General features: G+C 38.7%; 2 protein-coding genes and 1 long non-coding RNA gene across 3 annotated transcripts; 2 read left to right on the forward strand and 1 right to left on the reverse strand.

Moving 5' to 3' along the window:
- The first annotated feature begins 192 nt into the window (after nt 1–192).
- Nucleotides 193–12,583, forward strand: LOC306861232 (uncharacterized protein). The gene is made up of 10 exons (XM_079403384.1): nt 193–650; nt 3,427–3,607; nt 6,625–6,838; nt 7,097–7,333; nt 7,769–8,539; nt 8,907–9,002; nt 10,153–10,311; nt 10,659–10,861; nt 11,145–11,240; nt 11,452–12,583. Exons 2-10 carry the CDS (start codon nt 3,434–3,436, stop codon nt 11,620–11,622), a joined length of 2,121 nt encoding a protein of 706 aa, XP_079259510.1. The 5' UTR covers nt 193–650; nt 3,427–3,433; the 3' UTR covers nt 11,623–12,583.
- On the reverse strand, nt 11,987–15,445 carry LOC306861233 (uncharacterized protein). Its single transcript, XM_079403385.1, has 4 exons — nt 15,262–15,445; nt 15,000–15,093; nt 14,768–14,855; nt 11,987–13,512 (listed from the first exon to the last, which is right to left on the reverse strand). Exons 1-4 carry the CDS (start codon nt 15,383–15,385, stop codon nt 12,790–12,792), a joined length of 1,029 nt encoding a protein of 342 aa, XP_079259511.1. The 5' UTR covers nt 15,386–15,445; the 3' UTR covers nt 11,987–12,789.
- A 2,059-nt stretch (nt 15,446–17,504) lies between these two features.
- LOC306861306 lies at nt 17,505–18,833 on the forward strand. Its single transcript, XR_013783461.1, has 3 exons — nt 17,505–17,971; nt 18,062–18,174; nt 18,333–18,833. It is a non-coding gene; the product is annotated as an uncharacterized lncRNA (long non-coding RNA).
- Nucleotides 18,834–21,372: the final 2,539 nt, after the last annotated feature.

Genomic DNA, 21,372 nt, shown 5'->3' on the forward strand with positions numbered 1-21,372 from the left:
AGCAGGCACTTCCTGATAGGTTAGCAGGTTTTCTGCAGTGCATCTCTGCACAGAGGTACTGAGCACAGTTGTAGAGTTTTAGCACCAAATCCTGGCGCTGAGCAGAATGGAGGCCTTTTCTACCTCTCAGCGTTGCACTAACAGAGGAGCCTCACAGAGGGCCCATTGTGCACCGGGGTCCGGCAGAGCCCTACATGAAAGCAGAGTATCCCTCACGCTCACCTCAGGAAAAGGAAGACAAATATCTCATACTTAGGACTGAATAACTTATGTGTCTCTTCAGGAAACAAAAAAGAAAGATGATTGTAAGGGATTAAAGGATTTTCACAGTTGGGGGTCTGTCAGCATGCAAACTGTGTGTCCGTTCAGTGTGTGTGTGATGCAGTGTGGTATGGGGTGGGCGCTGCTGTAGATGCGACCAAAACTCGATTTTTCCCTTTTCTCAGTCTCACTTCTTACCTTCACACATACGGACAGGTAGGGCACACAGGTCTGGGAGTGTGTGCACACGTACATGTCACACACACCCAGAAGCATCCACACACAGATACACACTCAGCGTGAGTGACCCGTTGCCATTGGCCAGGCCCACCGACCCTCTGCCTGTCCGAGCTGAAGAACAGGACCATTTGGGAAAGGAGGAGAAAGAGGTAAGGGTTCTACTGTATGTTCTTCTAAATGCTGCTGCTGTGCTTTAGAGCAGGGACCGGACCTAAGGGCTTCTTGGGGTCCCTTCTGCTTCTTAGCCTCAGTGGTACTTGGCCACAGAGGCTAAGCTAAAAAAGCTAAAACGCAATTCATTGACTGTACTGAGGCTCTCATTTTATTTATTTATTTATTTTTACAGTTTTGTCTTGTATATGACTGGTTGCACACCATGGTCTTTATGAATCTTGTAGTTCTTGTAATAATAATGCACATTTGCTAAGTTAAAATAGTTCAGGTACACATGACTGACTTTACTGAGGCTGTCATATTTTTTTTTTCTTCCGTTTTTGTTTGTGGATTTCTGACTTGATATAATACTTCCATTCTCCATATTTATGAATTGTCTTACAATAATAACAGTATTGTTGAAACTCTGTGATTTACTACATTTTTTTAAGTGGGTTAATAGGTGATCTGTGTGGTAATGATAGCAATTTATGTCTGTTCTTTATTGGTCAGTTTACTATTCCTTGGTTTGTGGGGTTTGTTTTGTGTGACTGATATTTTAAAGCTTTTTAGTTGATTTTTTAAGCTTGACCAATAAAAATATGAGTATTTGCAGAAAATGTGATAGGAGAGCTGTAAATACTGTTACAGACAAGAGATGTTTGGTCATTGGAAATGTGTTCAGGTCCAAGTTTTCAGATTAGTTATAACGGTAATCACAAACAGATGGAATTTAACAGATATGCAGGTAATATGCGTCTAATTAAGCTACAGTGTGTGTATATATGTATGCAATTTGACTTATTGCAAGTAAATAAGTCATAAATTTGGCAATATGGCAGAACCACTAGAGGAGAAGAAATTGTAAAATCAATGAGTATGTGGAATGCTGTTGCGTAGAGCCAAAAACAACATTGGGATATAGTTAGTTCTCACACACACATACTCACACAGGGTCTATGCACTGCAAACACTGTTGAGAGTGTGTAAAAGCCAAGCTCTGTGTGCAGTATAGTCCCTCTTTCAGCATTTCCAAGCTGAAGCTGTCAGGCACTGGTACACTAAAGCTTTACTGTAAGACGATTTTTCTTTCATAGATACAGACTGAACTAGTTTGCGACTCTAATCGATATCAGCACTATATAATCTCTGTTCATTATGTGATGTGATGGCATGTGTTGATTGGCTGTCAGAAACCCACAGGGAACTGATTTATGTCTAAAAATGCAGCGATTTCTAGAGTGCAGCTGTGCCCCAAAATAGCCTTTCATGGAGAGTTACGTGGATATGTGTGTGTATGAAAGAGAGAGAGATAGAGGGAGAGTAACTCATTGCCATGCTGTCCACAAACCTCGGTGGAATTTCGAACTTGAGTGTAGAGTCAGACACTCATAAAGGGGCTCTGTCAGAGTTCTCCCTCTCTTTTTCTCTCCGTCTCACCCCGAGGACCAGAACCTGGTCTGCCCATCAAGTACACCCTGCTCTTCCTCCACTCCAGCTGATCATTGCTTTCCTGTGAGCCTCTTATCATTCATAATGAATATCTCAAATTAGCTCAAATTCTAATGACGATAACTGTTGTAGAAAAAAAAAAAACATTATGGGTTTGACAACAAAATATGAGAAAGAAATATGGACATTGTTAGTTTTTAAGATTTTGTGATTAGGACCATGTGGAATCTAATCCCAGACTTTTATCTAGTCAGCAGAATTTCCCACCAAAATCAGCACAGAAAATGGAAAAACATCTGCAGATTTCCTTTGGGTCAGCTAATGACAATGTGAAAATAATGTTTTATTTTCTTTCAGTATGTATGGAATTGTAATAGATAATTTACCCACATTCTTAAAAATAAAAAAAGGGGGGGAGGGGTAGAACCTTTTAGTGAACAGTTCCTATAAAAACCATTTTTTCTTATTGTAAAGAATATTTCATGATTTAAATTTACCTTTTGTGCAATGAAAATGTTCCATGGATGAAAAAAAAACTAAAAAATGTAAACTTTCCCATAACATGCTATATTTAAAAATAAATAAATACTTTATATATCATCATTATGTTTAAAAAGCAACCCTTATAATGTCAGGCATCTCACCTGTGACCTTTCAACTTCAAATCACAAAGCAGTCATTGACTGCATTCAAGATGGCTGCTGGGTTAGGTGGTGACTTCTTGGCTCTTGCAAGTGAGTTAAAGACTGTAGAGGTTTATATTTCAGTATTACTGGCTGTCTAAACCATGGTAATGAACACTGAGTTATCCAACCTTAAAAAATGTTGTCCCGTAAAAACATATTTGTACTTATCGCCATAGAACCATGCAGAGACTGTAAATGGAAGGAAGGTAACAATAGACTATTGATTGAAATTCTGCTATATAATTTGTCTTTGCTGTGATTTTTATGTACCTCAAAAATTAATTTGTATGTATATACCCAAAAAAGAAGTAACTTTTTAATGGATGTGTATAAATAGTACTTGGTGAGCCAAATCCTTGATTTTTAAGACACGTATGCTTCTCGTCACAACATGGAAATGCAGGGTGAGATATATATATATATATATATATATATATATATATATATATATATATATATTTATTTTTTATTTTTTTTAATTATCACAAATATAATACATTTTATAAGGTTATGTCACTTGATATATTGTGGATGAATTATGTTGCTATATCCAACCAGCCATTCATGTCCTCTCTTTGCTAACTCTATTGCTGCTCTTCTCACCAGACATTAATCCGTCTGATTCTGTGTCTAGCAGGAAGATGGTAACGCTGAGGTTGATGTGGGGACTCCTGGTCCTGTGTGTGGTGGCAGCCTCTCCCCGCAGATACGTCCGACAAGCAGAACTAGATAAATACGACAACAACAATGTGGATTTAGACCTGAATGTGGATAGTGATGTCTATGACTATTACGATGGGATTGATGAACCACAGGTGAGAGAGTCATTCAAGAATTTTGGGATGACCCCATTTTTGCAGCTTTACTTTCCAGAAATAAGTATTGCATTAGTACATGAACTCTTTAATTTCAAACAAGCAAGTAAAAGTACTGTTTTCCAATTTATGTCTCATCTAAGTGTTTCGAATCAAGCCTTATTCATATTTGGACCTCGATTGCTGATTCCTCTCTCTGCATATTCATTAGTTTCCTCCAGTCTGTTGAGATGGCTAATGTTCAAGCATTGGACTCAGTTCTAATTGTCATGCAGGAATGTATTTCTGCAGTTTTGCTTCAGGGTGTTTGACAACTTTTCATTTGTTCTGCTGATCCAAATGTTCCTGGGGATAATAGTATCCAGCTATGTCAGTCTTTGGTTTATGATTTCCATTTAGAAAGTTTTAACCCAGCTGCTGTGCTTCAGGGTCGGTCACTGGGGGCATGTGGGCCTGTATTTACTCATCCTCTCTGATTTCAGATCAGTGTGTGGTTGTGCATACTAATATTCATCCCTTCTCAGTGAAGTGAAACTTCAAAAGAACCGCCATTTTCAGTAAATTGCCTATTTATGATACAAAGCTTTCAGTCAAGTTAGTTTGTGACATACTTTATCATTTGCATTCAAAGGTTAGTTTTTGTTTTTGTACTTTGTTTAAAGAACTGCTCATGAACAGAGGCATACTGGTGCAGCAAAGTTCAGTGTGTCAGATTGATGTATTGTTCTTTTTTTTAATGTAACAAATACTTTTCTTGGACATATAATCTGTATGATGGACAGACCAGATGTTGTTGAATGTGAAATGTTCTCAGCTGAATTTTCCACTGGCAAAATCTTATGGAATGAGAGGCAGACACTGGCATTTTTCACTGTACTGAAATACACTCATAATCAATAGTTGTACAACACTAGTCATACTTGTTAGATTTTTTCACTTGAGGGGCATTTTTTGACTGGATGCACAATCTTTGGTGGTAGCTCAAAGCATCTAAGCTTTCTGTCTAGTTGGTTGTCATGTCCTAAATTACATTTGCAGCAGCATCCACATCAAAAATATTTTCATTTTAAGGGAATGTTTTAGTTAAGAACATTAATTTGAGAATATCTGGTATTATTATACTTAATGTTGCACATCTTTACAAGCTTTATTGAGTTGTGCACTGAAGTTTGATAGCCAGAAGTTAAGCTGCAGGTATGAAGAAATGTATTCAGTAAAACGATGAGACAACAACAACCAGTTCATCATCTTCAGCATGGAAAAAAAAAAGTTGGGCTAAAACTATGTTTGACTGGCACAAACCAAGATGGGTTTTTAGAAGAATTACATTGAAGCCAAGAGACTTAACTTGATCCTGATGTGAATGTTATGTAGTTAAACCCACAATCAAAAACACACTTGTGAGTTACAACACATTTTCCTTGTGTAAGGCTCTTCATTTTCAACTCTTCAGGATATTATGAATGTTTCATAATGTGTGGGAATGTTTGTTGTTTCTCACCATCTGCAGAGTTTCTATTGCTATTATTAAAGAAATTAACTGTTTCAGACGTGTTAAGAAGAAATGTTTCAGAATTGTAGTTTATTTCGATTTCTGGTACAACTTCTTAATGTAAATAAACGGACTAAATGTATCTTACATAACTGAGTACATGTTAAGACTGTTTTTGAGAAGTTACAAGTTGAAGTTGTTTGCACATGTAAGAGTGCTTGTAGGTTCCTTAGGCACATGCCTGTATTTGTCTGTGTAAATGCATGTGTGAACAGGGACATATAATGTATGTGCAGGTGTATTTATATTACTCTCACTAGAGTGACTGCTGAAATGTTGCTCCTGATGCCATGTGAATCTTGGGCTCTAAAGGCTGGACTTATAATATACTCAATATACCTGTTCTAGAGGTTTCTGAAAAGCATAAAGCTATGTCAACAAAAAGCATGAAGGTATACAAGCCTTTATGTATAGTTGCAATACAATCTATGTTTGATAATTGTTTATGCTTTTCTCTATTTTGCAAATCAGTCCCAGCATAATGAAAAATAAAACTAACTTTCAGTATACCTAATGACCCCTTTATGTAAAAGCATAAAACAAACTGTTTCATTACTTCCACAACAGAAAGATATGTCCAAACTTAAACAAAATTTATGCAATGTACATTACTGTATAAAAACATCTTTTGTCTACTCTTTCTGACTAAAGAACAAAATGCTGACAGGCTTGTGAGTCACAGGCCTGGCTGCTGTTAGATAGTTTTGGTAGGGGTTTCAGAAAGCTTTCATGCATCCCGGTATCTGAAATGAGTCACTAGCACTGTTTATTGCTTTACACATTGTTGATTCCTCTTAGCCATCCCTTTAGCCTTTGATTTTGCGTGTTTGGCTCGGTTTTTGTATGAAAAGCAAGCATATTCTAAGTAAGGTCTCTCAAAGGCTTGTTGTTTTATGGACTCTCAGCATAGATTTTGGCCATCTGATTGTTGATACAATTAATTGTGTAGTGCATTTGAAAAAAAAAAAATACTGTTCTATAACTTAATAATGGTGTTTTTTGAAAAATTATTTAGTACAATAGGTTCAAGTTGAACATTCTGTGAGACAACTGAGAGACATCTCTGGAGTTGATTCAACACTCTGGAAAGAATATGTGCAGAAATATGTATTTTTCTGCTACCATGTATGTCTTGGTTCCACAAGGACCATTTCTGGAGAATTGCAGCTGCTTACAGATGAGACTGTGAATGGTTTCACAGCTCCCCACTCTGGATTGTAGTGGAATCGAATACAAAAAAGCTGATAAAACTGTCAACAATTGCAGAGTAAAATAAATGAAAAATGGATAGTTTTAAAAATCAGCACATCAATATGATCTGTAATTTGTCTCACACCTTACAACAATTAGAAATTGCTTTAGCATTTTTTACCCACAATTATTTAAACCGTCGGCAGTCTGAAAAGGCCTTGTTTGTAACATAACAAAAATGAGTATAGTGTACTGACCTAAATTCTTCTTGCAGATAGAGATTGGCATCTTGAGCCCTGATGAGGACATTGATCCTTCACACCATGCCTCATTAGAGGAAGAAGAGGAGGAGGAGGTGGAGCATGTGGAACATGAAGAACGGAGGACAGTTGAGGGGAGAGAGGACAAGGAATTACCCATAAAGCCTCAGCTTATTCCATCAGGCTCTGGGGAGTCCGGGACTCTGATGGGCCCTAGTGCACAGGGAGGTCTGTACTATGCATGGACAAATGCACACACTACTAATTGTCCTGACCAGCCTGCCAACCATTTAATCATGCTGTCATTCCATTTAACTGGCAATCTGATTGGTTAAATGTGTTTTAATAATTATTTAACTTGCTTTTTATGTGCATCATATTCAATTCATCACTCATAGTGTTTACTGAACCAGTCCATATGGTATGGTTCTAAGTGTAATTCTAATTCTAATAACTGTTCTAACACCTAACCTTGTCTTGAACAAGAGGAGGAGCTTCGTCTGACGCCCATTGACATCCTTCAGATTTCTGGGGACATTTTGGGTTCTGGTGACTTGGGCTCTGGAGACTTACTTGAAGACAAAGCATCCGGTTCTGGAGAGCCTTTGGGCTCTGGAGGTTCTGGGGCCTCTGGTGACATTTCAGGTTCTGTGGACTCAGAGGACGTTGGTTCTGGAGTCTCTGGGCTTTTTGGTTCAGGCATAATATTGATCTCAGGTGGAGGTCAGTACTCAGGACTTTGCTTTGCTTTATATATTTACACTGTCAGACAAAAATGCTTTAAAATTGTATCTTTAGGGGTACAACAGCTTGTCACTGGGGCAGTAACCTTGTGCCTTATATCCCTTTAAATTAAGCATATTAGATGTCCCTTTACATTTTTTTTAAATAGTATAGCTTGAGAGGATTTTTGATTACTTCAGCATAATATTTATTTTTCTGAGGGTGGAGTGCAATTTATCGTTAGACCTTGGTGGGGAGGGATTTCCTAAGGATTGTTCAAGGAATCATGATCTGTTATTCACAACAGTTTTGTATCGGTTAAAATGTTGATCCAGAATGGGTAACTCATCATTGCCAGCACTGTTGCTGTTGTTTTCTCATCTACTTTTGAGGAGGCTAATTTCTTTCTTGACACCCCACCTTGTCTCTCACAAGAGGAGGAGCTCCACTTGATGCTTGAAACCATTCCACACGAGGCCTCTGGGGATTTTGGAGAGTCTGGAATCTCTTGGGAGTCTGGAGCTTCTGGCTTACCTGAGGTGTCAGGAGAGTCTTCAGCCTCTGGGGTTCTTGATATATCTGGAGAGCCTGTGGCTTCTGGGGTACTCGAGGAATCAGGAGAGCCTGGGGCCTCTGGAGTACCTGAGCTGTCAGGAGAATCTGGGGCCTCTGGGGTACCTGAGCTGTCAGGAGAATCTGGGGCCTCTGGGTTACCTGAGCTGTCAGGAGAACCTGGGGTCTCTGGGGAACCTGAGGTGTCAGGAGTATCTGGGGTTCCAGAAATTTCAGGAGAGTCTGGGCTCTCTGGGTTGCCAGAGGTTTCCGAAGAGTCCGGGACCTCTGGGGTGCCTGAGGCGTCTGGAGAGCCTGTGATCTCTGGGGTGCCTGAGGCGTCTGGAGAGCCTGTGATCTCTGGGGTGCCTGAGGCGTCTGGAGAGCCTGTGATCTCTGGGCTGCCTGAGGCGTCTGGAGAGCCTGTGATCTCTGGGCTGCCTGAGGCGTCTGGAGAGCCTGAGATCTCTGTGCTGCCTGAGGTCCCTGAAAAGCCTGGACCCTTTGATGCATTTGGAGAGTCTGGGGTCCCTGAAGAGTCTAAACAGCCTGAGGTCACTTGGGAGTCAGGAGAGTCTGGGAGCCCAGAAGAGTCTGAGGTGACTGAGGCCCCAGTTGTCACCACTGAAATATTAATACCTGACTTAGATGAAGGTCAGTACCATGATATCAATACTATGCACTTCTATGAAATCTGGTAGTGTTGGTTACAACTTACTAGAGTCATTTTTAGAAGAATAGTTTAGACAGGCTTAGTAAGAGTTACGATCACTATTGAACTTATTGTTGCACCCATCAATTTTCTACCAATCCCCTGATGTTATTCCCTCTGTGACACCCATATACTTCATTTAACTGTCTGACCTAGGTTAAATGTGTGTTCATTTGCTTTGGTGTGCATTATAATAACAATAATAATCATTATAACTTCTCAGTGTCAGTATTACTCACTGTCTGTCCTGTTCCATTGTCCATGTGCTAATCTGTCTCCTAACACCTTCATGTTGTTGTGTTTAACAAGAGGAGGAGATACTCCTAACTACCCCGACCACTCCCTTGGAGGGGACTGGGGGTGATATAGGGTCAGGGGTACCTGATATTGACACAGATACAACAGGTCAGTATTTCACTTGTATTTAATCATTCAGGAGGCAATTGAAATTATTCCATAGCATGTATCCTCAGTAGTTCTAAGACCTGTTCAGTGTATTATCTAATGAAGTTCTGTTGCTACCAGAGATACCAACATTTCACTATGAAGTTCTGTTCTGCAATATTGTGCAGAGGTGTCCAATCCTGCTCCTGGAAGGCCACTATCCTGAAGAGCTCCAACACATCTACCTGGAAGTTTTTTAGTCCTCTTGAGGACCTTGATTAGTTCAGGTGTGTTTATTTGGGTAATGGAGCTAAAATGAGCTTTCACATCAGAGGAACCTTTTCATAGTTCCTAGAACTATTGGCGGGAGTTCCCGCTTTTTGGCGTGTTCGCACCGCAGGAACATATTTAGTTGTAAGAACTCCGGGGAGCTAAATTAAATTCTACTTCAGAGTAGGGTCTAAACCAGTTCTATAGGAACTATCAGTGACGTACATGTATGCTGACTGGCCAAATGCATAAGAAACACCAACTACCCAGCATTTTTAAAAAGCAGTGGAAACGTGGAAAACAGTGATAACGGCATTTACCTGTTGTCTACAGTGTTGTGTTCTTTTCTCTGCCTCAATAATATGTAACACTGCAAGTTGTCATAGGACATTTAATCAGATTTTCATGCTCTTTCAAATGTGTAAATTGTGTTTTTACATTCAATTTCTGTTGTCAAAAAACCCACAACACACAACAAAAACAACTCCGATCATGGCATTCTCCATTCACCGGTTGTTGACATTTGTAAATGGCGCGAATAAAGATGTCGCTGTCGGCAGCTTCACAGTTCCCAGTGTCGGTGCGAATGCAGCCTGAGGGAGAAATTGGTTCTCTATGAAACACTCTGCTGGCTAGTTCCTAGAACTACGCGATGCGAAAGCGTCTATTCTGCACTAAAATGGCCCTCCAGGAGCAGGATTGGACACCTCTGCTGTACTGTATACGGCACATGTTCATGTGACTTTTTAAGTCTCTTAATGATATGATACAAATGTGCAAAAACTATTTGCCTCATGTCTCCAAACAGGCGGCCACTGGCATATGCATCAGTACAGTTTCTGTGTTTTAGTATGTATTTGTGTTTTGTCTTCTGAATGCCACCTGTTAATTTGGTGGTAAGGTATGGCTACCTGTATGCTCTGCACCTGCCTGGTCGGATCTGTGTACTGTGATGACCTGAAGCTGGACCGTGTTCCTCCCCTCTCCAAAGAAACCACTCATTTCTATGCCCGCTACAACAAAATTGCTAGGATCAGCAAGTCTGACTTCGCCAACCTGAGTATGTGTTTCATCAAAGGGACAGTCAAAGTTTTTATCATGTCACAGTTAAATTCAAGTCAATATGAAATTAACAAAACTGTATCAAATCAAGCTCTGCCCTTTATTTTATTTTTTCTAGCTGAATATCTGATTTCATAAAAATACATCAGAAAACGGGTTGCAAATGACAATTCCTGTTGACTTGAAGCCTAGAGTTCATATAGACAGCAGTTTGTCTAATAACATTTCATAACCAGATCTGTTAGCTTAAGCAAATTTTGATAGCGTTAGCTTGATGCTAAAATATGAATTTGATGTTTTCATGAACTTCACTGAGTGGTCTTTTTGTCTTCTGTTGTCATAAAGACAAATTAAAGAGGATCGATCTGACTAGCAATGGCATTTCCAGGATTGATGATGATGCTTTCTTTGGCCTTCCTGCTCTGGAGGAGTTGGTATTACGAGAGAATAGTATTAGACAACTTCCTGCTCTGCCACCCTCTATGACCCTTATTGATGCCTCTCTCAACCAGCTGGGCAGCACTGGCATTCAGAGAGAAGCTTTCAAGGTAAAACAAAAAAAAAAGAAGCAATAATGTGGAGTTTAATAAAGCATTATCCCACCTTTAGCCCTTTCTTTGCTAAGCTTTCCTTGCATAGTGTTCCTTGATCCTGTGATAGCCTACTGTTGTGCAAACAGACCTGAGAGAACTATTTAAATTAGAGGAAAAACCAGACAGCAGAAAAACGTCCACTTTCTATGGGAGTTGCTGCTATTACTAGACATGTTGAATGTACCTTAGATAACATAGTTTGACAGGATTGTCATCAGCTAATGTTTTCTGTTTCCAGGACATGCCAGTGCTACGTTACCTTTACTTGACAGACAACAACATAGGCCACATCCCGGTTCCTTTGCCTGACAGTCTGCGCTCTCTGCACCTACAGGTACCTGTACTCCCACCTCACTAGTGCCACCTTGTGGACATCTATGGCACTTGCCACCTAACTGAAACATTGACATTTGTGTATAGATTTTCATTTAAAGAGCTAGTTGACTTTTAAGAAGTCTTCCTGGTGATTTGCATAGTGCTCTTTAATGAACATTGATATCTTTTCTGGATGCTACATTGAAAACATTCTCCATTTTTTCATTCAGAATAACAATATCCAAATGATGCATGAGGACACCTTCTGCAATCCACATGACTTGAATTACATCCGCAACGCTCTTGAGGACGTTCGCCTGGACGGTAATCCCATCAACCTCAGCAGAACCCCACAGGCCTACATATGTTTGCCTCGTATCCCCATTGGTGCCCTTATTTAAGCCGAGAAAACGCACACTCAAATGCACGCGTACAAAACTCACACGTATGCACATGCATCAAAACTCCTCTGTGCGTACCTCTCTCTCTTTTTTTTTTTTTAACTCTGGGCTCAAGCAAACACTTGGATATGAATGGCTGTCTTTAAGGAGGTTGGCATAAATACATAAACTCACACTCTCACCGGAGTTCTGGTGGACACCTCCAACTCTACGCTGCTTGTGTTTCTACCTTTTTACACAGTGCATACTTTTCATAATGTAGGAGGTTTGTAATCATATCTGGATTTATGACGTCTCAAACACACATACGTGTCTAGCCTCATAAACAATCTCTTTTAGAGAAACAGAGAACCATGCATAACTCCGAAAGTTTTTTTATTTATCAAATACTAATGAACCTTTGAGGAAAACAAGATGTCATTAATTTACAAATGCAAATATGAACAAAACCGCACAAAAACCCTCTTTTTGTGTGCTGTACTGGTTGCCTATCTGGGGTTAGCTGCAATAGCCAGCCCGAATTGTTTAAATATGTTTGTTTTGTAAATTAAATATTGTTAATATTCATATGGAATTTAACAAATGTTTATCATAATTAGCATAAACTAATTGAAGCTGGCGCTCAATGAATTTTTGGAAAGGTAAATTTGACTAATGCAATAAAAGATGCATTCTAACAATGAATTTGTTGTAAAGTCTGTACGGTAATATAAATATATATAAGCTGTTTTTTTTGTTTTTTTACAAGAACTGCAATATTTTGGAATATCACAATTCAAGCTGTTGTTATGACCAATGGCCTTCAAAATGAACATTTCAGAACTGTTGTATTGGCTGAGAATGGGTTTGAGAATGACTGGGGGGAATGGGGGGGAATATTAGCTCAGCATTGTGTGTTTTGTATGGAAATAATCACACCTGAATAAAGTTTTCTGATGACCTCTCCAAAACAGAGGTGGCTTAACGTTTTCATTGTTAGCTTCAAAGGCATGAAAGCAACACTTGTCGCTCTCTTAAACAAGCACAGCTATTAACATTACAAAACCAATCACTGTAACACAGCACAATTCACTTCTGGCAACAGAAAACGGTTTTACTTCAAGCAGAAGGTGTACAAAAATAATGACATATACATAATGGGTCCCGTTCAGAACATTTAGTTCCATTTTAGAAGTTCTCAATGAGCTTTTCAAACAGGTTGAGGAATTTCTGCCTCCTCTCTAAGGAAGCCGGTTCCATCACTAAGGGAATTGAGGTATCAGTTCCTTCTGTATTATCGTTCAGATTAGCCGTCTGGTCCCCTTTTTCCATTCCACGCTGCTGCTCTAGGATGGCACGCTCTCGTTCAAGCTTCGCCCTTTCTCTGTCGAGAATCGCTCTTTCCTTTTCTAGCTGAGCTCGGATATACTCCACAGAGGCCCTGTCTCTCTCCACAGCGGCCTTTTCTCTCTCCAGCGAGGCCCTGTCTCGGTCCAATGCTGCGAGTTCTCGTTCTACTCCTGCTCTTTCTCGATCTAAAACCATCTTTTCCCGCTCCAGGACCATCCTCTCGTATTCAATAGCGGCTTTGTCGCTCTCTAAGATGGCCCTCTCGTGCTCCATCTCGTCCCTGTCTCTGTCCAGGTCTGCCCTGTCTCGCCCCATCTCTTCAGACATCATATCATCCTCTTCGACGAAGAGCTCGATCTCGCTTCTGTCCGGCTCACGCGCTCTCTTGCTCCTCTTGCGCATGGTGTTGTTCGGGCGATACTCGCTGTCGTCGCCCACTGTAGAAGTGTCTAGAGTGACTTCACTTCCCGTGAGTCTACCCTCCATGGCGTCGTCCATGAGGGAGAACCACGGCCAGTTAGTGGGGTTCACCGAGACACCAGGTGGGGGATTCTTCAGTTCCTGATACACACAAGGTACATAGATACAAACAGTTCTGTGAGCAAGCAGAGTGCACAATCATGCAGATTAGGGTTGTAGAGTGTAATAACACGGTATGATGTTCATAATTATGTGTAATTATATCATCAATATATAATGGCATTTAATGAAGTTCAGATGTTTATGTTTATTACAAAAAATGACATTTGTAACCCTGGACCACCAAACCAGTGTTAAGTAGCACAGTTATATTTGTAGCAATAGCCAACAATCCATTGTATGGGTCAAAATGATCAATTTTAGTTTTATGCCAAAAATCATTACGATATAAAGTAGATTGTGTTCCATGAAGCTATTTTGTACATTTCCTACCGTAAATATATCAAAACCTTATTTTTGATTAGTAATATGCATTGCTAAGCACTTCCTTTGGACAGAATTAAAGGTGATTTTCTCAATATTACTAAACTATTAATAAACCATACTTCAATGGAAAGTTTCAACTTATTCAGCTTTCAGATTATGTAGAAATCTTAATAATAAAAAAATTGACCCTTATGACTGGTTTTGTGGTCCAGGATCACATTTAGTTAATTTGTGTAACTTTAATTAATGTAATGTGTATTTATATAATTCATTCATGCACCATACTTTTTAAATAAGTTATATAAATTATATTATATATATTTTTATTAATTATATATAAAGTTTATTACATTCTGATGTTTAATATTAAAATGTAATTTTGTTTAATTAAAAAATTTGATGCATATAATTCCTTCATGAAAATATGAAATACATTTTAATGCTAAAATTATATCTATATTTTCACACACACACATTACATACATATTTAATGATATTCTGGTGTTTAATATTCAAATTTCCTTATTTTTGTGTCATTTTAATTACTGTTTGTAAGTATATAATACAAGATTACATGGAATTATACTTATAAAATAATTATTTATATATTCACTATATATGTGTGTTGTTGTTTATGTATATAAGGCAATCATGCAAATGCATTAATGTATCTGTAAAATATTATGAAATATTTTAAAACATGTAATATATAATAATTAATAAAAAGTAATTATTTATATATTACAACCTTTACAGGACACTATTGTAAGACTGAAAGGTTCGTGGAGTCCTGAACATATGAGTTGAATGAGGTGTTCTAAATATGGGTAGTATCCAAAATGTGCTGTTCTGGGGGCCTGTGGGACAGGATGGAGAACTAATGAACACTCATAAGACGGCATTAGCATACCTTATACTTCATCTTAAGGTTTTCCCATTTCCTCCTGGCTTGGCTGGCAGAGATTTCCCTTTGCAGACCCAGCTCTTTCAAGATGGCCCTATGGCACAAAGATATGCAGACTTTACACACTAATTGCTGCAGGTTCTTTGCATAAACATCTAATGTATGCTTCTTTATTGGTGCAAAGACTTGAATGTGTGTGTATGCATGTGCAACTGTCTGCTGGTGGTGACTGGTTTACCTATACGCCAGAGTTGAAGAATTTCTCTTTCCAGTGAAAAGTGAGTCGTTGGTCACGCGCAACTTCACGAATCTAACGAATTCTTCATTTGACACTTGAAGCGCACACACACAAAAATAAACACAACTGCACATATTAATAAGGGTAGGACACGTGATTTGTATAATGCATGCATCTAATTTATGTTTACTGCTCAAATAAGACCGTTAATTAAATGCATTGGGACTTTAAATGCATAAAATGAATTGCTAACGTTACTCACTTTTATAAATGAATTCTGCATGATCTGGGCCATCCTTAATGTCCTCAGAGGGACTCTGTACAGTGTAAAGTTCGTGGTCCATACTTGCGTCTGTTGTCTTTGAGTCATCAAGTGTGCTACTCATGGCGCTAGTGCACAAGCGAAGGGCACTAGAAGAGAAAATGGAGGGTTTACATTCATTTCTTCTGCCGTTGATTCACGGCGGTCCGAGTGTGCATACCGCCACCTACTGGACTGCTGTGCTGGGAAAAGTGGTGCATAAAGATAGCACTAAAGATGAATTTGTTATTAGAAATGTATATATTAGCGTAAACATTTCATAAATACAGCATTCGTATTCTTCCTTTCTGGATGTGCTTGTTTACAAACAATTAAATGACTTTAGAAATCGTTTCTACGTAAAACTGTAGTTTCGCAGTAGGGGCAGTGATAATGTAGTGATGGTCGACAGTCAAATCCACATCTGTCTACATCATGAATAATGGTATATTGTGAAAATATTACGTATATATATTCCAGAACAACACACTGTAGATGTACGCACCCTCGTGGAAAACTGCCCTGTTAAAATGTCTTGTCATATGCAGTTTTAATTAGTCATTTCTGGTAGATTTAAATACAGTCTCAGAGCAAAAGGGGCAATGGAAACCACTGCAGCACGTCGTGCATTGATGTGAGTGGCCTTTCTGAATCGTTATATGTGTCTAAAAGAAAAACAAGACTATAAATGAATCCTCCAGGAACTTCTAGTCGATATTTTACTTTATACCAGTACAACAGAGGAAAACTGGGCATTATAATAATAAAGTAAAGCACCACAAATGTGTTAATCTATCAATTCAGCCATAAGCATAATATTTCCATCACTTAGCATCCTGTTTTGTGTCAGCTGTCGTGGTCTCTATGTTGCGCGTCTGTCTCATAACGTACAATTAAAATCGACAAAAAGCACAATATATAAGATTGAACCAGATGTGCTCTCTTTCATTTTTACATTGTTTACTAACTCGAGCCCGAAACTGTTGGCTAGATCGGTTGGACTAAAACGGTTGGTGCTGTAATGCAAAGTCACTTTGATTAATGAGAGAGTGTTTTGTGTTTAGGGTTAAAAGAACAAACATCTCACACGTCTGGGTGGTTTTCTGACGCAAGTAAAGTTTTATTTTTCCTAAGACTCTTCGATATAAAGATGGCAGCAGTGAGCTTCAAGAGACAAGTTCAAGGAGATGTTTAAACTTTAAACTTGGACGTTTTTATTATTATTATTGCTTAAACATACAAAAACGCCAATTAACAACAGTCAGAAAATTCTTAATACAATTCAAAAAGGTCCAAATATAGCAGCATAACAAAAAATACAGATAAACAAAATAAACATAACAGGAAAACCAAGAAAGAAAAAACAAATAAATACAGAAAAATAAATTATACGGTAATATAATACAAGGGGCTTAATCATCAAAAAACACCTTCAAAAGGCCACATAGTTTAAGGGCTTTTTCAGAAAGCATGATCTTCAAGGATTTGAAGAAGATCATTAAATCTAGCTGGAAAAGTAATAAAGTGGGAGGGTTATTAAAGAATCTACATTTATGAATGAAGTAATTGGCCAAACATGGATGATGAGTTTACGTGAGCACCGACATTTTGGAGCAGTCGACAAGGAGCTTTGTTTGGAAAATAACACAAATCGAGGGATACATATTTGGGTTGATATTGTCCGAGATTTTATCTCCCCAAACAGTAACTGACTGAAATAATCAGACTAACCTAATGTAAATTAACACTGAATTTATCTCTAAATAAAAAGGGACTTTTCACAGAGAATACGAAAAAAAGGAGATTTTAGAGACACTTTTTTTTTAATGGAACAACTTTTAATTTTAGAAGCGCTTTTTAATAATAATTATAATATATTTCATTTACACTGTGACTTTTCTTTAGAATGCTAGTCTAGTTTATGAGATATTGGTCAAATATCTCCGTCTAGCACGTTTAGACAGAAAAATGAAAAAGCAGTGGCATGAAATACAAAATCGTCTTCTGTGTGTCAGGCTGTGATCATCAGTGTCATTTAATGCTGTCTTTCTTCATGTTTGAGTATGTTTTGCTGAAAAGGACCAACGGTTGTTAACGGGTTCATATCAGAGCGCCACTAAACAACACCGCCGAATAAGACGAGATGGAAGCTGATTCGCTGGAACCGAATAACGTCACTTCCGCAACTTCCTTAAGTACGTGATACACACGTTCCGAAGCCACGTTTTTCTTTCGGTCGTTGAAGAGTAAGCAGCTGGAGCTTGTCTCATTTGTGGGGTGCTTAAAAGCTTTTTTGTTCCGTTTTAATCACTAGATAATTGTTTTGTTTTTATAATTTACATTTGGGCAGCAAAACACTGTTTTTTTTTTAGTAATGTGTCTTGAATTAATGACAATGAAAGGAAACTACCAGAAGGACATCAAGGCCGCGCCTGATCACAAGAAAAAGTGGTCAAAATCAAAGAGGAGGACATTTCTGCGCGCAACTATGGGCGAAAGGAGGCGAAAGATCCGCGTTTGGTCGGCCAAGAGACCACAGCTGAGTCCGGACCGTGTCGACGGTAACGTTACGAGCAATCAAAGTTACACACCATCTGCGGCCATGGCACCAAGAAACACAACGCAATATTTAATGGACCTGGTGTACGCCGAGCGATTAGGTGTTTGTGATGTAAGCTCAACGCAGAGTAATGTTCAATCTGATGAGAGCGTTTTCTCAATGTCGGACTCTGATTATGACAGATCTTTGGACTTTCAACAGAGAGACTTCGAGAACGTGTTCTTCAGGAATGAAATCTGACCCGTTTCCGAAACCTGACTCGATTTCGTCGGAACGAGACGACTGGACAGCTGTGAAACCATAGACCGTAATATGTGCGTGAAAATGCCAGTGCTTTCATTGTTAGCCCTGTTAAAATATGTAATCGTATCAGACAATGTTTATTGAAGCCAAGGTGTTCAACACAATGCTTTTGAGTTGCATGTTACGAGTTGAATATGGTTTCATTTGTCGGCTCTCCTTGTTCTCACAGCATTGCGCAGACTCGAACTCAGAGAGGCGGAACGCTCTGCGTCACGGCTGCGTGATGACGTGTACACCACGCCCCGCCCCCAGTACGGCCACCATCACGTGGCCTGCAGGTAAACCCGCTCCACCCTTTGTGTACGCGGTGTAAGAGCGCTGTCGCAGTGTAATTACTGAGAAATGTGCATGCATTGTTCTGCCAACGGATGCATGTGTTTTGGGAGACTTTTACAGGTTGCTGATCCTCCTCGGTGGATCTCAGCTGTCTGTGCAACCCACCCAGAGCCTTGGGACAAAGCCACATGGCTGCCTGCTCGACACTGCTGGGTAACTGTGGTAAATGTTTGAGTGTAAATCTACACAAGTGCACTTAAAGCTACAACTCATGTGATGTACTTTGAGAACTTTTGTAAATATTAATTGTATTAACTTAAAATTTGTTAAATGTTAAGTTACGTTTGATTTTTTTTCGTGTTGTTTTGTTTATTAAACATTATTGTATACACTGCATTCTGATTATGATTATTTACCAGTATCAACCAAATCCTTGCAAATACACTACATCAGCTGATATTTTTCAAGGAAGCATAAGTTTTATAAAGTTGGCACAAGAAGGCGTCACACCATATGAACTCCTGGTTTTCATAGAACAAGAATGCATATAGAACAGTGGTTTTCAGCTGGGAACTGCTAGATGACTTTAATAAAATATCTACTGTTAATACATGCTGTACTTTTGAAGTCACAGTTTGTAAGTTTTATGAGATGGTTTTTTTTTTTTATAAGTATTGAGTTGTCTTGTACAATTGGGGCCCATGGAGCTTGAGGACTGCTGCTGAAGAACAATGGAGAAGAAAATGTTAACTTGTTCAGGTGAGAACAGATCATGCATAATCATTAAGTAGGGGTGTTTCTCTTTTTGTCTACAAGTAGGATCAGAATTTACCATAAATGAGACTTTGTTCCTTGAATTTATACTATCAAAGTGAATGGGACCGACTGGGTAATGATGAAATGCTCCAAGTTGTATTACCAGTATTCCAAAAATATCAAACGATACAATTATAATATTTTTCTTTTTGTTGTCATGACATCCTTGCTTGGAGGGGGAAACGCCAGCCTACACTGGCTGGTTGACTTAAACAGGATGTAGCTTGACATAGTGGTCTCCCAGCCTGACCAGCTAATGACATAACCCTAAAACAAATTACTTGAAACAATTAATTTTAGTGTTTTTGCACAAAAATAAAACCCAAAAGTACTATCCAAATACTGTGCAAGGAGAGGCAGAAAATCCAAAGGGCTTATTTAGAGCCTCCACCTAAACAAAGAAAACGAAAGCAACTAATTAAATCTAACACAGAGCTAAATTGCAATAAGAAATGTAAACGACTTCAAATTGATTACAGCATGTCAAAACAATACTCCAAAAACAAACCTTATTATATGGTACATAAAATGAATTACAAAACAATTTCAAAGCATCCTTTACACATTTGTTATAAACCATTACATAATTTAATACCCCTAAATCGATTTATCAAGTATTGACCTCTACAAATGTGAACTTTAGGAAGATGAAAATACTAAATTGCTCTGGAATGTTACCCTCACTTGAATGTTTATACATGAAAACATATTTGGAATAATATAAATGTTTAGTAGTTTATTTGACAAGGCACCTCAAAATATATATATATATAGTTTTTTTTTTTAAATCTATATCCTTAGGGTATAGGCTTAATTTAAGAGTTAATGTATTTGTTTGAAATTACTAATTCGATTCACTTCTATTGTAAGTGGCTTACTTTAGTTTTAATTGTTGCTTTTTGTTTAATTAAAATAAAGGTTGATCTTGATGGTCAACGTTATGCTGGTAGCTGAGATTTTAAAGTTGTATTGAACTCACAATATTCATCTGACCATAATTATTCCAGTTTACACAAGTGACAGCCAAAAAAAAAAGTCTAGATCCAAAAACACCTTTGGGATAGAATGAAACATTTGAATATGTTTTGGAAAATCAGCAAGAAATGTATGACCTTGAGTCAGCATTGGTTGAAATACCCTAGCACTGTTTCAAGCACAAGCTATTCTAGAATCAAAACATTTGTTTCTTGACATTTACGCTATTGGGTAGAACAATATATGGGTTTTAAATAGGCGCACAAAGCACTTCATCAAATGAAATGTAAACAACTGCGGATCAGCACATTTGCTAATTGACTCTCCTGACATATGATTGCTTTGAGCACAGGGACACCTTGTTCCCTTCCTCACCCACAGCTCTGTTTTTGGCACAAGGCGGTTTCAAAAAGCCCATGTGGCAAACAGGTGCAATTTCCTAAATGGTTTTCACCACCAGGTGGCCCTAAAGTGCCACAGTAGAGTAAGGGCCGCCAGGGCAGTCTTGTGTAAAACAGTACTCAAGGAAGGCTGACAAGAGCAATGTGTTGATAATCCTAGTGCCACATTTAGATTACAGTGCATGGTATTTGTTTGTGAGGGGCATGAAGCAATGGAGGAGACCCGGGCAGGACAAACCTCTCAAATTACATAGGCAATGAGGACGCACCTCTTTGTCAATGGAAGGAATGAAGGAACCCACACAAGTCAAGGTCTGTCTCTATTTCTCCATGATTCTCAACTTACCCTGGACTTTAATAGGCCAAACTTTAAGTTTCAGTCTTTTTCCATTTTATGGTGAGTGTTTCTCCCACTCTGACAGTCTTTAGTGTCAGCTCAGTTGCCCCGTGGTCCATCTGCCAAAAGTAATAGATGAGACAATTCGTTCCTGGCCTACTGTGTGATGTCAATGAGATGATGGCAGAAAACAAGGCTTGTGCATTATGATTGATATGGAGCCCTCCAGCCAGGCCGCACTGCCAGTCTATTGATTAGTCGCCAGCCTGGTCTCATGGGAGGGCCTGTCCTCTTGGTCATCCATCATACCGATTTTCTCCTGTTTTAGACAGACAAGAAAAGTTACTAGGATAAGCTCCTATTTGAAAGTGCAGGTGCACCCATTTAGAAAATACATATAATCT

This window comes from Barbus barbus, assembly GCF_936440315.1.
Source record: "Barbus barbus genome assembly, chromosome: 42".
NCBI classification, from domain to species: domain Eukaryota; kingdom Metazoa; phylum Chordata; class Actinopteri; order Cypriniformes; family Cyprinidae; genus Barbus; species Barbus barbus.

Bases quoted from the DNA above. Each gene is read 5' to 3' on its own strand.
- LOC306861232 (XM_079403384.1), top strand. From the start codon at position 3,434: ATGGTAACGCTGAGGTTGATGTGGGGACTCCTGGTCCTGTGTGTGGTG. The intron at 7,334-7,768 runs GTCAGTACTCAG...GTCTCTCACAAG, and splicing joins AATATTGATCTCAGGTGGAG to AGGAGGAGCTCCACTTGATG. The intron at 9,003-10,152 runs GTCAGTATTTCA...TTTGGTGGTAAG, and splicing joins TATTGACACAGATACAACAG to GTATGGCTACCTGTATGCTC.
- LOC306861233 (XM_079403385.1), bottom strand. From the start codon at position 15,385: ATGAGTAGCACACTTGATGACTCAAAGACAACAGACGCAAGTATGGAC. The intron at 15,094-15,261 runs GTGAGTAACGTT...GTGCGCTTCAAG, and splicing joins TGCAGAATTCATTTATAAAA to TGTCAAATGAAGAATTCGTT. The intron at 14,856-14,999 runs GTAAACCAGTCA...TTTGTGCCATAG, and splicing joins TCTTCAACTCTGGCGTATAG to GGCCATCTTGAAAGAGCTGG.